This window comes from Protomyctophum parallelum, assembly GCF_964188405.1.
Source record: "Protomyctophum parallelum genome assembly, chromosome: 13".
NCBI lineage: Eukaryota > Metazoa > Chordata > Actinopteri > Myctophiformes > Myctophidae > Protomyctophum > Protomyctophum parallelum.
Genome location: NC_139708.1, coordinates 34550691 through 34567536, shown reverse-complemented (window position 1 = coordinate 34567536; position 16846 = coordinate 34550691). Strand labels below are relative to the sequence as shown.

The 16846-nt window shown below is 42.2% G+C and overlaps 1 protein-coding gene and 1 long non-coding RNA gene across 2 annotated transcripts in view; one reads left to right on the top strand and one right to left on the bottom strand.

Moving 5' to 3' along the window:
* Positions 1 to 820, bottom strand: part of LOC310869526 — a 5219-nt gene extending 4399 nt beyond the window's left edge. Inside the window, exon 1 of the long non-coding RNA XR_014570170.1 lies at positions 383 to 820. This is a non-coding gene — a long non-coding RNA (uncharacterized lncRNA). The remainder of the gene's footprint in view (positions 1 to 382) is intronic.
* The window catches only part of recql5 (RecQ helicase-like 5), a 26029-nt gene extending 9672 nt beyond the window's left edge, over positions 1 to 16357 (top strand). Inside the window, 13 exon segments of the mRNA XM_083780304.1 lie at positions 5201 to 5422; positions 6022 to 6124; positions 8764 to 8800; positions 9379 to 9437; positions 11589 to 11659; positions 11943 to 12033; positions 12215 to 12403; positions 12508 to 13182; positions 13184 to 13227; positions 13340 to 13385; positions 13724 to 13951; positions 14719 to 14791; positions 15461 to 16357. Of these exon segments, the coding sequence (XP_083636430.1) occupies positions 5201 to 5422; positions 6022 to 6124; positions 8764 to 8800; positions 9379 to 9437; positions 11589 to 11659; positions 11943 to 12033; positions 12215 to 12403; positions 12508 to 13182; positions 13184 to 13227; positions 13340 to 13385; positions 13724 to 13951; positions 14719 to 14791; positions 15461 to 15573 (1951 nt within the window). The 3' untranslated portion in view covers positions 15574 to 16357.
* Positions 16358 to 16846: the final 489 nt, after the last annotated feature.

The following is a 16846-nucleotide window of genomic DNA, read 5'->3' as shown; positions in this document are numbered from 1 at the left end:
AACGCGTCTGACTGTTGTGGGGATGGGATTATGTCTCACAGTCGGTGGATTCACTTTTTCCAGGGTTTGGTTGTTAACAGGATCTTTAACAACAGGAACCCTAGAGTCCCTATTCTGCGGGGCGGACATTAGGCAAAAATAGCCAATATACAAGCTCACAGCACATCACATTGCGATACGTTGTGAGCTCAGATTTTCAGCAAATATATTTGGTGTAGAGAGAAATACTACTAGGCCTAAATTAAAGTAGTTAACTAGCAGCTAGTCGCTTAAGAAATAAAACTCATCACACATCCAGCATGCATTCATTCTTTGCATTTTTCTGGTAGGCTTTTTAGTCTCTTGCACTCACTCTGCACATACAGGCAATGACTTCACTCACCTGAAAGAGTCTTCTTGGTAGCTTAGCTTAACAGTCCAGGCTGATTTTATAAAATAATAATAATCACATTAGTGCTCTGAGAGCTGAGCGGACCAGTTGGTTGAAGACGAGACAGAACAAGTGTGTCTGTTACCTGAGGGATTGTGACTGTGAGGTTGAACACATGCAGCCTCCTCAGCAGAGTGGGGGAGAGTGTGTTGTTGGGTTGAGCCGAGCGTGCATTTGTTGTTGACTGAGCCAGCGGTGTGGGGGTGTGACAGAGAGAGTGGAGGAGGTGTCCTGACCTGAATGAGGTCCAGCCCCAACTGAACCTAGTAGCAGTCACTGAGTCAGTCCAAGATTAGGGTCAACAGGAATAAGTCCTCAGGTATTGGCGGTACTTACCGTACTGTAGCCGCTACAGTACTGTTTATACGCTACAGTGTACAGTAGCTCAAACTCAAAGAAAGAAAAACAATGAGAAGAGGTTTGGCTATAAAAACACTTGCTATAAAACTTTGCTATAAAAACACTTACTTACGCCGTTCTAGTGTCTTGCATTTGTTTTCCTGGGACTCACCGGGTCAAGAATATCATTACGCAAAGTTACAAAACAAACTTGAGATGGAGCCTTTCCAGTCCTATTCCTATTTTTCAGGAACAGGTTTTTCTCTCTGCATGTTCCAGTCTCAGGTTTAGTTGCCTTGTATCCTAATGTGTTCATAATTAGTTTTGAAACAGACATCTGGACTGTTATTAGGCCATGTTCTGTCTGGATGTCCTCCTTCAGAGTGTTTTGAGTGTGTATCTCATTCTCTTTTCATGACTTCTACTTTGTGTGTGTGTGTGTGTGTGTGTGTGTGTGTGTGTGTGTGTGTGTGTGTGTGTGTGTGTGTGTGTGTGTGTGTGTGTGTGTGTGTGTGCGTGTGCGTGTGTGTATTGCTGTATTGTTGTATTGTTCTTTCTGCTTTGGCAATGTAAACGTATGTTTCCTCATGCCAATAAAGCCCTTTGAATTGAATTGAATTGTGTGGTTTAAAAGCAGCCTGCCCCACATAAGTCATCTGTGTTTGTGACTGTATGTGGTCGCGTGTGTGTTTCAGTGTGAATACAAGTCAGTCATTACATAATAGTGCATCAGATAGTGATCAGTAGTGAGAGGATCCCAACAACCCTACGTAAAGTCAAAACGCAAAACAAAGCAAGGACTTATTCCTTATTAATCTGTGTATATAAAATATAGCTAACTCGTCGAATCTCTTAGTTACATCAATATTGTTCTTATAAAATAGTTGGTTTGTGTATTAAATATTATTATTATTATTGTGTATTAAGATTATAAAGATAGCTTTTGTCATTTTGACTGCCAGGGACTTCCCATTCACTTCCCATAGGCTTCTTTCTACTCTGCTCCATGATTCTCAATTATGCTCAACTGCACGCAAACTATCGTCATTTAATGTCCACCCCCACCATGTCTCATATGCACGGCTGTCTGTATTTATGTTGACAACCCCCAACCCACTTCCACTTGCTCTTGCGGTCGCTTCTTACCATTAAGGCGTCTTAATGGTTTTTACATGTTTGATAAATAGCACTTTTCAAGTAACATTTCGGATTGTTCTAAAGTAATTTATGAAAACTTTCACCTAAATAATGAAATGAAATTCATTCGAAGCCAGAGTTTCAAGTTTGTTTTTCTTGGTGAGAGCTTGTCAGACACTCAACACCACCCTTCTGTGCTCATCAGACCAGCTCCTCTGAATGCTATGAAGGGGTGTGGAGTTAAAAAACAGCTTCATATATCTGTGTGACAGACGGTATACAGTGTTTGTATATTATTTAAAGGTCCTATAACATGAAATTCAACTTTTCAAAAATTGTTGGTGTTTTTTGCGCTCCCCTATGTGTTTGGGCCTTGGTGTGGGCAGCTCCATCTGTAACTGGCTATTTGATTTTCTGACGGGTAGGCCCCAGTGTGTTCGCATAGGAGAGAGAAGCTCATCCACAATTCTCACCAGAACCGGTGCGCCCCAAGGCTGCTGCCTCAGTCCTCTGCTGTACAGCTTGTTTACGTTTGATTGTGTCGCCAGATATGAGAATAACATCATAATTAAATTTGCGGATGATACCACAGTGATCGGACTAATAACCGACGGTGATGAGAGGGCCTATAGGAGGGAGATAGAGGATCTAACTATGGTGCGATAACAACAACCTCTCACTTAACACCAATAAGACCAAAGAAATCATTGTAGACTTTAGGAAGTCCAAAAGTATCCACACCCCCATTTCCATCAAAGGTTCATCTGTCGACATAGTTGATAACTTTAAATTCCTGGGCATACATATCACAGACACATTCACATGGTCACTCAACAACGAGTACATCCTCAAGAAGGCGCAGCAGCGACTGTACTTTCTGAGGCGCCTTAAAAAATTTGGCTTAAGTACAAAAGGACTAGTGAACTTTTATCGCTGTATAATTTAAAGTGTCTTAACTGGCTGTATCACAGTGTGGTACGTATCTCGTACCGCCCGTCTCAGTAACAGTTTTTACCCCCAGGCAGTCAGGCTGCTGAACAGCTGACCTTGAACTGTATTGTACTTCACTTCACTTGCACTTTTCTTTTCCTGTTTTTTGTCTTTTCTTGCACTATAGATGTTTGTTTATGTCCTGTGTATGTAAGACTGAGAGTGCTCTGAGCAAAATAATTTTCATTGTATGTATACTCTGTATTTATACAAATGACAAATAAACCTGAACCTGAACCTTTTCTATCCCCACAAATACGCAATTTTGAACAATCAGACTTTCTCATCATATAGGGGCTTTTATGGAAATTGCTCTCAGAAACAGCTCACCTGATTTGATCATTGATCACTGATCATTGATCACTGATGTCATCAGTTTCACCCTACTTTGTATAATTCCTCCCCTCTTCAGTCTTCAGTTCCAAATTTGCATTTCCACTTTGTTTACGATGTTCGCCATTGTTGATTTTCCAAGCTGGCATGGAATGGAAACAAGCCTGGGTTTATCTAGCATCAGTATTATAATGACTCAAGATTAAATAATTTGCACATCAGTTTGATGTTCGCGTCTTACTTGTTATCAGAAGTACATTCTTTATTATTATGTATTATTGATGACAGTCACACATTGATCACAGTAATGGACCATAGTTACACAATAGCAGCATATTGATTGATGCTGTACTAGTTGGTGTGTAGCCAAATGATAACGATGAATGATTTAGTTTAGCATGTTCCCTTCCCAAAACATAATCGATGGTTGGATCTTTGTTACATAGTCTTTATGTTATGTATTATGCCACATGTAGCCTCGGTACCAGGCTTTCATTTTTGTTGGTGCAAAAATGTAAAGCCTGGAGGAACGCATTGGCCGCTCTGGTCTAAAAGTGGGAGTCAACCCTTCCGGGCGGGTCGCTCCAAATGATGTGACGTAGCGCTGCACTAGGGGGGAGAGGAGGGGCCGGGGGTGACGGACAGATCGATGAGATCCAATCAGGGCGTGCGCAAATCTGAGCCGCGACCCGCCCCTCTAGACCAGAAACCTAACACGTTAGCTCAGGCTATGCCACATGTTGCTCCATACAGAAGTTAACTATTATTAATTGTTTGCATTACGACGACAAACGCTGGACATAATAGGGTTGTCAAACGATTAAACATTTAATCAGATTAATCATAGCTTGAAATTTAATTCATCATGATTAATCACCATTCGAACTATGTCCAAAATATGCCCTTTTCTTGTGGGAACCGAAAGATAAGTGACTAGATAGGGATTCTCTTTCCATATCATTTGGATCCATCATTCATCAGATAGCAGAGAGATGACTAGTGCAGAGTGGATGGGATTATGGGATGTATGGATCCATCATTCATCAGATACCAGAGAGATGACTAGTGCAGAGTGGATGGATTATGGGATGTATGGATCCATCATTCATCAGATAGCAGAGAGATGACTAGTGCAGAGTGGATGGGATTATGGGATGTATGGATCCATCATTCATCAGATACCAGAGAGATGACTAGTGCAGAGTGGATGGGATTATGGGATGTATGGATCCACCATTCATCAGATACCAGAGAGATGACTAGTGCAGAGTGGATGGGATTATGGGATGTATGGATCCACCATTCATCAGATACCAGAGAGATGACTAGTGCAGAGTGGATGGATTATGGGATGTATGGATCCATCATTCATCAGATACCAGAGAGATGACTAGTGCAGAGTGGATGGATTATGGGATGTATGGGGTGGGTCACCTAAGCATAACTCAGTTCAAGTCAGTGGACAGTCTACTACTATTTTCACAATGTTTGCCTCCACCATTTTGGACAGTGTTATAGTATATAGTATATAGTGTGTTGATTCTTTTTGATGAAGTAATGGTCTTTATTCTTTTTTAAGACCTATTCTTCATTCTCTGCCTAACCCACCATATTTCTAATTGGTGGTTTTGCATGAATCCTTCAGGCCAGGAGCAAATGAGCAAATTCATAATGACATAATGAGAAGAGTAGAGCAGTAACAAAATGATACAAAACTGGTTTAACAATTTAAAGAAAGTTTAAAGCATAATAAAAAAACAAGTTCACAACGCTTTGGCTATTTTCACAATTATCTGTGGAACGGAGTCAAACAAAATGTAATGCCTCAACTCCTACATTTCCAAGTGCTTGTCAGGTTGGGGGGGGGGGGGGGGGGTCCCCAGTTCAAATATGATTATTTTGGGGGGTCGCTGACTCACTGCCTGACAAGGTGCAATGATCTATTCTAAAGTACCATCTCTTCACCCTCAGCTGCCGCCATGGGACCATATCCACGTTTTTTGGGGACCAGAAGCCGGATTGTGCCGGTGCCTGTGACTTCTGCCGTGACCCCAAGGCCGTCCGGGCTCAGCTGGCCAGGGCGGCGAGCCTCACCTCAAGGACCTCTGTAGCCGCGAGCACGGAGTCCACCGGCCCGTTTGGCTTTGACCGCGGCCTCTACGCTGGAGGGAGGAAGGGCTACGGCTTTGAGAGGTACAGTAGGGTGTAGGGCCAGGCCATATGACTTCAAATCAATAGCATGATTATTCCAAACTTTTGCCTCTCACAAGGTTTTAGATCGGCTATTTTTTGCTATTTTTGTGGATAATCAGACAGTTAATCAGAGAAAAATAAAATGGATAAACCTGTTACTCGATTATTCAATTAACATACATGAGCAGGTATTACTTCGAAATATCGGTTTTGATATATTTTCCGGTCAATTGCCCAGCCCTGGTAGGGCTGGGCAATTGGCTGGAATTGACCGGAGGACAGACATCGTTAACTAATTCAACCCCCCTTTGTTTTGAGTGGTGCAACCACTCCTATAGACAGCTATGTGTGTGGCTGGGTCTGTCCCTGTGTTCGAGCACAAAAATAGCGTTTGTTCACCACCAAGTGTCACTGTTACACAGACACAGACACACACACAGGCCAGGGAGGAGAGCTAGTACAGTACAGTACAGCACAAGTACAGCACCACTCACTTCATATGGGTCTGATTTATTTTATTTTATTTAGCAACAGCTGTTGCAACGTGAACACTAGAGAGTATGAATAAGTAGAATAATGGTAGACATCTCTGCCCTTAGGCACGATGAGGAGGACGATGAGGGTGGCAGAGATGAAGATGATTCTGAAACGAGGAAGAAGGTGTTCGGTAATGTCTTCAAGAAGCAGATGAACCTGCGGAAGGTGAATCTTCGTCGGAACACACATTTCCTGTTTTTAACAAATGCTCACTCACTCACTCACTCACTCAGGGAAAACAAGCCCCTGCTGTTCTCCCTTCTTGTCCACATGTGTCAGCCAGCTGTGCAGCTGTGGGCATGCAGGAAGGCATGGTATGGGTATTTGGGGGCCCTGCCGTCAGGGCAGGTTGTGATAAATTGTTCCCACATGTGCGGTGGATACTGCCACAGGGCTGTAGGAAAGTTCCACAGCAGAGCCAAGTGCCTGTCCGAAAGCTGAAAGAATGTTTGTAACTCAGGATCAATAACAGTAACACGGGTCCAGATAGTTGGCACAGGGCCTGGGGCCAATTAAGGTTTGAAACGTTTCAATGCACCAAAATATTTCTGGAGAGTATTAGGGCTCTTAACATGGTCTTTGTTTTTAGAATGAAGTCTGGTCGTCAGTCTTACTGGCCTACTGCTAGCAACATGCATTCTATTGAAACTGACAAACTCACACGCACACACATACACGCGCGCGCGCACACACACACACACACACACACACACACACACAGTCACACACACACATGCACACGCACACTAATAATAATAATTATGCAATTACAAACGGAAGACAGAATTTAGAACTAGAATAGGTAGAATATAGCTTATTCATCATTACAGTAGCAAATTGAGCAACCTATATACTTTTTTTCAGACCTCAAAGGACATCAGTGGAGCCTAGCAAGTTCATACATTTGCATAATTTCCTCATTTCTAAAACCAGACTTCACACGAACTCTCAGGAATGCTGAGGAAATTAGGAAATTTGTTGCTGTGTGTTACTGAAAGTGTTTCAGACAGTGCTTATTTTTGAGTGTTGAGTGTTTGAGCGTTTTGGGTTGGCAGTGGCACCCATACTCTTGAGAAATGGTGTAGGCATTAAAAAGGGCTCTTTTCTCCCCATGAAGGCATCTGGTTGGCTCCTATATGATTGCATGCTCCTGCCAATCTCCCTCTAAAGCCTGAGTTATATTTCGTTGCGCTCGGGTAAAAATAGCCGATCACAGACACAACATAATTAGCCTTATTTATTAAGCTTAAGCTTACAAGTTACAACACGTCGCAGAGCAGCACACGTCACCCGCACATCCTTCGGTATAAACTGATTTACATCTCTGATAGTAATCATGATGAACAAAAACACATGAGGAGATGATCTACAATGTTGAAACTGATATGATGATTTGGCAGTCTTGAGGTTTTGGGTCGTGAATAGCTTAAGAGTCATAAGGAGAGAGATAGAAATAGTGTTGGGGAGAGAGAGAGAGTCTCTCTTCTTTAGCAAGCAACCATGTCCTATAGAGATGGAAGCATGCCAATCTTTGTCCCATCCTTACATAAGATAATAGATGATAACCTTTGACTATAATACTAACATCAACATGCATAAAGAGGGCATTCTGCTGCTACTGCCTTTGTAGATATACGTGATCAGTGGCTAGGACAGGTGGAGCTTTGTCCTATAATGGATAACCTTTGGCTGTGGAAAATGCATATAATTCTTGACCTATTACCAACTGCAGTTGTCCCTGCATCGGTCCCTGATTTACACCAGGGCTACACCAGACGCGCCCGTCGTGCCGTTGCGCATCCGTGTGTGTAATTTACTGTTCACATACTACAAGTCTGGAAAGCTTTAATTGATGTCAATTGCACCAGCTACACCAGGTGCACTGATAGAGCAATCCTTGCATGTGCATGTTGTCCAAAGAATGGAGTCGGTTTTCTTTAGTACTCCGTATGTGAGTATATTGTGTCAATTTCTTTGTCCGAATAGTTTAGTCACCAAAATCATTGACATTATTAATCAAAGTAAAAGCATTTCCACTTCACACAATAATTTGTCATTCAGGCTCATTGTCAAGAAAGCTAATAGTGTATCTGCTCCTCAAAACAGTTGAAAGAATGTCACTATTGGTAAGATGTTCAAACTTGTAGGCCTATTCAATTGATTAATATTAATGAAACTGTTGCTGCCAATTGGCTTGACTGAGGAGGGAACTGCACACTGGGACTGCAAGTTCCAAACTGATCAAATCACATTCTCTACACTACAGAATATATCGTTGCTGTCGGACAGATACCTGTTATCTCCATAAGTAAATGTATGGCCTACTTGATGATCATACTACAGTGTCACACAAAAGTAGCAGATCCACAAGCTATAAATGTGTCTCGAAGCAACTCATTTTGAGCTTGTATATCTGCAACTTTTGCTGTTTTTGAATTTGAATCCTGAAAAGTAACAGTTTTGGACATATGATGTTTCCACCTCACGATTTCATGAATAAAATGTCACCTGTCACCTTGTCAATCATTATGTTCTTTCACCAGAAATGAGTGCATTCTATACACTGCAATTATGATCTCTGTCTCTCTCTCTCTCTCTCTCTCTCTCTCTCTCATCCATCTGTCCAGAGGCAATATGCATTATGCAGTTGCTATCCAATACAATAATTCATGTGTACTAATTGTGTAAAACTTCTAAAAACTATTTGACAGGACAATCTAGAACTTATTGGAGACTGTTGGAGAATCTGTTCAGAATCATTTTGCCTGTAATTTGTGCCTTGTCCCTCTTTTCTTTTTCTTTAGGGGTCTGAGGGTCACAAAGAAGCCTTTGTTCCCCCAGGTGGGCACTCTATCTTTAATTTAAAACATAAGTTAAGGCCCAATCTCATGTCAAAATGACCGCTTTCTTCCACCCTAGTCTTGCATTTTGTAGGTTTATTTAAAAAGAGTGATGTTGTGTGTAGAGCACTGGTTCTACGCGTAGGATCCAGGGGTCCTTGAGGGGTCCCAGAGAGTCCCCACAGCTAAACCAAATGGACACTTACGGATCTGTACAAACGGAATGCAATACAAATAAAGAAAACGCTTGCACACTGAGGGCTGCAGATGCCTGTCGCAATCATGTGATGATTTTACAGCGTTGATCTCAGAGATAAACAATTATATCAAATTTGTCCATGGCCTTAATGCATATCAAACTGGGGGTCCTTGAAATTAAACCGTTTGGGTAACCAGTGTTGTAGAACTCCCAGTACTTTGAGCCGAAACCATGGAGTTACTTGAAGCACTACAAATAACAAAAGCTGTCTTGTTGTTATTGTAATACTTTGATGACCTAGATGGGGCAACTGTACAGGTTGCTAGCTGGCTCATCCTTGCGATGATGTGTTCTGATGTAAGTAATGTTGTTTTTTGTAGATGATGACTGCCCCCTCAGAGATGCTAGCAGCCAGAGGATTCCCAAGCTCACAGTGAAGGTAATGTTACTCACACATAACACAGCAATATTATAGAAGGGACTTGACACATTCCTCATGCTTGCCCTATCAATTTACACCCCCATAGCAAGACAGTGACTCATTGTGCCCTTTAAAACACTGCTCATTCATTCATTCATTCATTCATTCTATTTACCAGGGAAAATGCACACATACTGTAAATCAACATTTTAGTTTGATGTAGATCCGCTGGAGTTGGCTAAGAGCTAATTTTCATCTGTAGTCTTTGGGAAGGTTGTTAACATTGGTCATCTAATAATAGTACAAAATGGTTATAGTGTAAAGAAAAACGACAATGAAAATTGAGGTGGTATAATTATCCATGATTGCAATTTGGTTTGCTTTTTAAGACTGAATTCAAAAGAGTTGTTGCTCTCTTAATCCATTGGGAAGACTGTTCCAGTAAGTGAGAACAAAGAAGACTGTCCAAATGTGCCACATCTGTTTTGTCCAGTACTTCAGAACCATCCGCCCTGTGAACTGACTCAGTGGAGTCCATTTAAAACCTTAAAACTATGCAAATTAAACAAACTGTACTGAACTATATGGCAGTGAGTGATGATAACTATTGGGCTTTGTAGTCGGTAGTCAGACTTCTCTGTGTGCAGGTTGTAATACGGATCATACAACAGCGTTCATAAAGAGGTTAGCTGCTCCTTTTGTTAGGTATGGTATTATGTCCCTGAATTTAGATGGATAAGATTCGTATTGGCTACATTTTTGTCTCCACCAGCCGAAGGCATGGGGGAGAGTATGTTTTGCACTCCGTCCGTCCGTCCGTCCGTCCGTCCGTCCGTCCGTCCGTGAGGAGCTAATCTCGGCCACCGTTAACCCGGTCGATGCCAAATTTTGCACACACACTCCCTGGATGCCAACCATGAACCTCTGCCCCAAACTTTCCACAACTGCCTGTTATAGCGCCACCAGGAGGCCGCTTTGTGCAAAACAAGTTTTTGCACAGTACACCTACAGATTGTGTCCAAACATCACGCAAATTGGTACACAGTCTCTCTAGAGCCATTCAACCAAACCGGTCTTTCAGATTTATCAGACTCCATCCTGATTGGTTAAGATTGGCTTCCAAAATTCACAGGAGTGCTCAGTTTCAAACAAAATGCTGCAAATCATGAACACATCGCGTGATTTCCGTGAAATTGTGCACCCACATTCCCACTAGGCCGAAGACGAAATGCCACATGAACAATTTCAACTCAGCCTCAAGGTGGCGCTATAACTGGCCGAAAAGTGTTTTTACCTCTGACTGCACGGATCTGTGGATAACTTTGTATGCCAACTCCCTAGAGGCCAAGGAAAAACCTTTGTCTGGAATTTTTCACATCTGCTCTTTATAGCGCCACCAGGAGGCCGACATATGTAAAACACATTTTCTATTATTACTCCTTCAGATTTTATCCAAATTTCACACAAATCGGTACACATGATCTCCATAGTCATGTGATCAAGACAGGTTTGTTTGATTTCTCATATTCCATCCTGATTGGCCACGATTGGCTCCTACAGTTTTCAGGAGTAGCAAATGGCCACAACTCCTCAACGCAGCGTCCAATTGCGATGAAACTGTGCACGCATATTCCCACTAGGCTGAGGAAGAATCCTGGTGGAGACCTGTGCCGATTGGCACTTTATCTAGTTTACATTTTCTTTTTTACTTTTCATGTCAGGTTTTAGTCTAATTTAATGCCTATATATATATATATATATATATATATATATATATACATATATACACACACACACACACACACACACACACACACACACACACTCACACACTACTTTCTTCTTCAACCAAGAGTCTCTGTAGGGTTGTGTGAAGAAACAAATGTGCACAGTGCAGGCCCTCCATAACGGTGCAATGATACCATGTATAGAATAGAATATTGTATTAGCAACAGTTAACAGCATACAGCATCACCGTTAAAAGCTCAAAAACTTATAAAATCACACAAAAGCCGAACTTGCTACAATTGTGGTCCATTTCAATACCCAACAAACTATACAAACAACAGTGCAAAGGCAAAAAATGAATACTAATATAAATTCATGTGTCACATAGTCATGTTCTGAATGGGTTATCATACTGTAGCACAGCATATTTCTGTATTTCAGGCCAGAGAGCACTGTTTGTCTCTCTTGCAAGATGCGGTAAGCAGCCACCAGAGGGCAGAACACTCATGGAGGTAATGTGCACACACACACACACACACACACACACACACACACACACACAAATTGGTTGACAACACTGACACACACACACACACACACAGACTGCCAGAGGATCTAGGATTTGCGACAGTTTAGACTAGACTCTCCACTACCTTTTTTGAATTTATTTTTCTTTAAAAAATAAAGCAATACAAATAACTTTGTGTTTTTGGAAAGCTTTTTGAAGTGCCATTGAGACGTGCAATACAAATACATTTTCCTTCCCTTCATTCTGCTCTTCACCCCCCAAAACAGTGACCTCCTCTCCATGGCAGTTGATGCCGAATATGAGCTGTTCAAGATCAGCAAGTCTTCCAACCTGTACAAAGCAGCCGTCCTGAAGAAAGTAACTTGTCACCCCTTCTGTTCCTTTATTATACTTACACTATGCTCGATAACCCCACCATCCCTTATTCCACAATGTTCTTATACACTGTACTTGATAGGTACATTTAATTTTATGCCGCAATGTTATGTTACACTATACTTTATGGGGGAAATCACTTAACCCTTCTTTTATTCCAAAGGTAGCGGAGTTGAAGAAAGGAGCGGTGGCTCCACCAGGAGATAAAGGAGGAGAGGATAGGACCTGCGTCGACACTCGTGATGTCACAGAGCTCGAATCGAAACCCAAAGAGGAAGCGGCTTCCTCTTCTTCCTCGTCTTCCCTCACGGAGGAGCAGCATGGGTTCATGTCTGCCTCTCAGGTCCCCTCGGTAAGGACAGTTAGGACAGTTTATTCAAGGATTCGTAGCATTTGTCTATTTTTTTCCAACGCTGGTTGAAATGTGTAACTGTATGTGTCTATTTCCCACACTAGATGAAGCGTAAGAGAATAGGTGCTGGCCTGAGGGGCTCTTCCAACCCATTCCAAACAGCCAGGGAGCTGCTTATGTCTTCTGACCAGGGAGCAGAGACCGGAGGAGGGTTCTGCACCGACAGCCTGGGAGGCACTGGACAGCCGGCTAGCAAGGAAGAGGAGGAGAAGAAAAAGAAAGGCAGGAAAGAAGAGTCAAAGACAGATGCGTGTTCCTCTGTGACCTCATCCATCAGAGCCAAGGCCAGTGCTGTGGCTGCGTCTCTGAACAGCCCCACCAAGGGGGGAAGAGCCCTCGGCAAGAAGCAGCAGAAGCTAGCGGAGGCAGCCAAAAAGTCGCGCAGCATTTCCCTGTACTTCGGAAAGAAGCAGAAACCGGAGAAATGCCCCGAGGCAGAGTCCGAGGTGGGAATTACCCACACCACTACCTCGTGTAGGACTGGTGCTTTGAGCCCTGTGGCGGAATGTTCACCCACCTCTGCGGAAACCACCGTGGAGGATGACATTTCTATGGATACCAATTCCATGGATCCCAGTCCTATTGAACCAGTTACAGAGGACACTGCCAAAGCAAAGGACATGAAAACAGGAGTAATTTGTCTGGGTGACGAAGATGAGGATGATGATGACGAGAATGTTTTTAAATCGGAACAGATTTGTGAACAGAAACTAATTCAATTGTGAACAGAAACTAATTCAAGAAAATCCTCAACAGGATACAGAGTAAGATGGTATTATTTTTCCAGGTTATCAAAGTGTTAGCATTTTCACTTTCACATGATAAAGTCCTTGTCTCTTCTCACATATTAAAAATAATAATTTGTGTCTTGCACAGGCCAAATATACTTGAAGAAACATCTAAATCACCTCTAATAGAAAGGGTAGGTGATTCTTGACTATAAAGTTAATCTGTTTTGTATGTAGGAGTATGTCAAAATCTGACCACACTTAAAACATGTTTTACATAGGCTGGCAGCTTTCCTATTATAACTTATAAGAATGCATTGGGAAGTGTTGCATCAGATTTGAGATGTCCTCATATATACAATATAACAGTGGTTCTCAAAGTGGGGTCCAGGAATCCTGAGGAGCTTACATTTGAGTTATGGGGGTCCTTGAAATTAAAATGTTTGAGAACCACTGCAATAGAACAAGTAGTATTCAGGTGAAAACTGTGATTTCACATGACGTTGGTGCTGATGTGATACACTTCTTCCAGCTGTCAGATGACAGGAAAGCCAACAAGGAGTCTTCCCCTCCAGCAAAGCATAGCCGGACCACCCAGGAGCAAGGAGGCAAGAGGAGGGTGACCTTCAATCCCAACGTACAGGAGAGCATACTGGACCTGTCGAATGACCCCCCCAAGCCTGCCAGCAAAAAGGAAGTAGCTGACATTGTCGTGCGCTGCCTGGACCCATTTTACTCTCAGGGGAAATTTGCCACCAAGGTGAGAGACGTGTCTTAGTTGAAGTCAGCCTTTTTTTAAAGGGATGCTATTATTAATTCAGTATGGTCGACAGAAAATATCTTAGCAATACAATAATTGGTCACCAAAAGTGAATTGTGAATCCTTGTTTGTTTTTTCACTTAAAAATATATATCGTTGCTGTTGGGAGAAAACCTCCTTACTCCATTTTAGGTTTTTGCATTTTTTTGGAAAAAATCAGTGCTATTGAACACCCTTTACGTCTGTGTGTTTCAAAAATATTGAACCAATGGAAAGTAGTGAAAAATGCTTTGGACAAAACCTCTTAACTCCATTGGACCCTCAAACTGTCTGCTAAAGCAACTAACTCCACCACCGCTTCCCCTCTCATGCAAGTAATTCACAATATAAACTCACAACACCAACTTCGATGAGACAGTATTGCTTTGTTTTGAAAATATAAGGTTTTCTCAATTTCCTGAAAATTTTATAATTTTCATTTTCTGAAAAATAAGTAAGAGATTTCTTCCCGACAGCAGAGATATATGTTTTAACAGCTGGTTATTAAGATTTTAATTAAATATGTGGATTTGGGTTCAGTTAATGACTTATTTGCTATCTCTTTATATTTTACCATAATTTCATTTTTTAATTTCAAATCATCAAAAAATCTGGGAAATAAAGTGATTGTCAATTGAAGAATATAATTCATTCCAGCTCATTGATGTATTTAAAGTATATCCATACGCATACTGCCTGAATATAGTATTCCTTGTGGGTCATTTTAGGAGCTGTTCAAGTCATTTGCCCGCTACTTGTCTCACCTTCTTGCAGAGGGGAGGAGTCGGGGTAGAGGTCAAGGTAAGTAGGGACTAGGGAGTCAAATATAACATGGCATGTTGTGCCTAGTTGCACACAAGGGCTTCACTCACACCTTTTGATCTAGCATACAACATTGATGCATGCTAGATGTATACAAAGGGTTTGTTTACATCTTGCCCCAATGCATTTCCAATGGAAGTCACATGGTTTGACACAACATTTTTGTTGTACAGCTTTCGCAGGGCTGCCAACTTGCCAAGTCTCACCCTTTGAGTGTGACAGTCACTCACAAACGGCAAAATAGCCGATCTGCATGAGATTATGCAGCGCTGTTATATGCAGTAGGAGGGTAACCAGTGGACCACCATCCACCAAATCGTCAGCAGGGTCCCTGATTGTGACGCATGGAAATGAGCCATGCAGAGTTTAACATCGCTTCGAAATATTTGTGTGACTCCCATTGGAAATTAATTGCGAGCTTGCATCAGCTATACATCAATCTGTTGTGAAGGTGTGAGTCAGGCCAAGGGCTAAACGAGCTAAACCCTCATTTATATACTCTTTCGTATGTGTTGATTGCTGATAAAGCGTTGCTCCTCAAGCTAACCTCAAGCCTGTGTAAACCATAAGCTTTTCTCAGCAAGCGACACTGCCATGTGATATATATAGTATAAATGAAGCTTAATGCTTGCTTTTTTTTGTCTACAGTGAAAGTGGAGACCAAGGCTCTGGTGAAGAAGTTCTTCAGCGGTGTGAAGCGCTGTGAAAGCGAGATCGACTGGAAGGACCTCAAAAGACCTGACAAGTCCGACAACTCCTAGGACAGACAGACGTGTGGAGGAGAGGGTTATAAGGAGAGGAAATGCAGTCATTGTTGAAGTCAAAGACCATCCTCTTCCTCTGTGCTTCCCGACTTGAAGCATCAATCCATACAAGGCTTTTACACAAGCCTTTACTGACCAACATCACTTGCTGCTATACGCTCACTGTTTCCAGCCTCGTTGCTGCTATCTTAAGTGCATCCCAATAATGGAGCAATAAAACACGTTTAGCATACACTACACAAGCTCAGTACCGAACTGAACTCTGGCTGCAGACGAAGACCAGGCCTTGCTGTGTTTGACAGGTTACATACAGCAGGAGTGTCTGGTCTTTGGGCTTCTGGTACATGGACTTTCACTGCTGGAACGCAGAACAGAGGAACTAATATGAAAGTGAAACACTCACTGACCCGTCTTTGTTAATATTTTATTTAAAAGCTGTATTTGAATATAATTTTATCTTTGGTGATGGCTGTCCTCATGGCCATAACAATGACACTGTAACTTGGACATAGACAGTGGGCTTTTCAGTTATTTTTTTGATTTGCAAAAAAACATTCTCAGATGTAGGGAATTAAGTGGTTGGTGGTGTTTCCCGCTAGACATTGTGGTTCACTTAGTGCCTGTTGGGGGACAGACATCTAGAATTTTAGATGCCATATTCTGTCTCTTTTTAAAGCCTAATTTATTACTGTGTCGCACAAGGAACTAATAACTATAAATTAGGCTCATGTCATCTAAAGAAATCCAAAGAGCACTTTTGAAACACTAATGAGCGTGAGGGCCTGCCATGCAAAGAGATACTTAGCAGTACTGTTTGCTTGTTAAATGTTTACAATAAAATCCAATGCTGTGTCATGCTGTGTGAGATGTCTCTCATTGTCAATTCATCAACGGGTGCTTGCATGGGTCTGAATTAGCTCTGGTCCATAGCTCAACAGCAGCAAGGGCAGTAAGGCTATGGACCAGAGCCAGGTCTGAATTATATAGGGGTTTTATTATGCAGAAGAACGGGCCCTCAATGGGTGTGCTCATAGTGACTGGACGTCTGGACCCCCGGCCCTGGCCCCAGGGGAGAAGCGACATCGGTGCAAAGCACGCTCTTGCAAGAGGCGTGGCCATTGAAACAGCTGGGAAGAAAATTGTAGATCTACAAGCTCGCAACGCGTCTCATCACGACGCGCTGTGAGCTTGTGTTTCGGCAAGACGGGACACCGTCGTACGACCAAGCATAAGGCAGGCTGACAGAGTGACATCATCGTCAGTGCTGGGC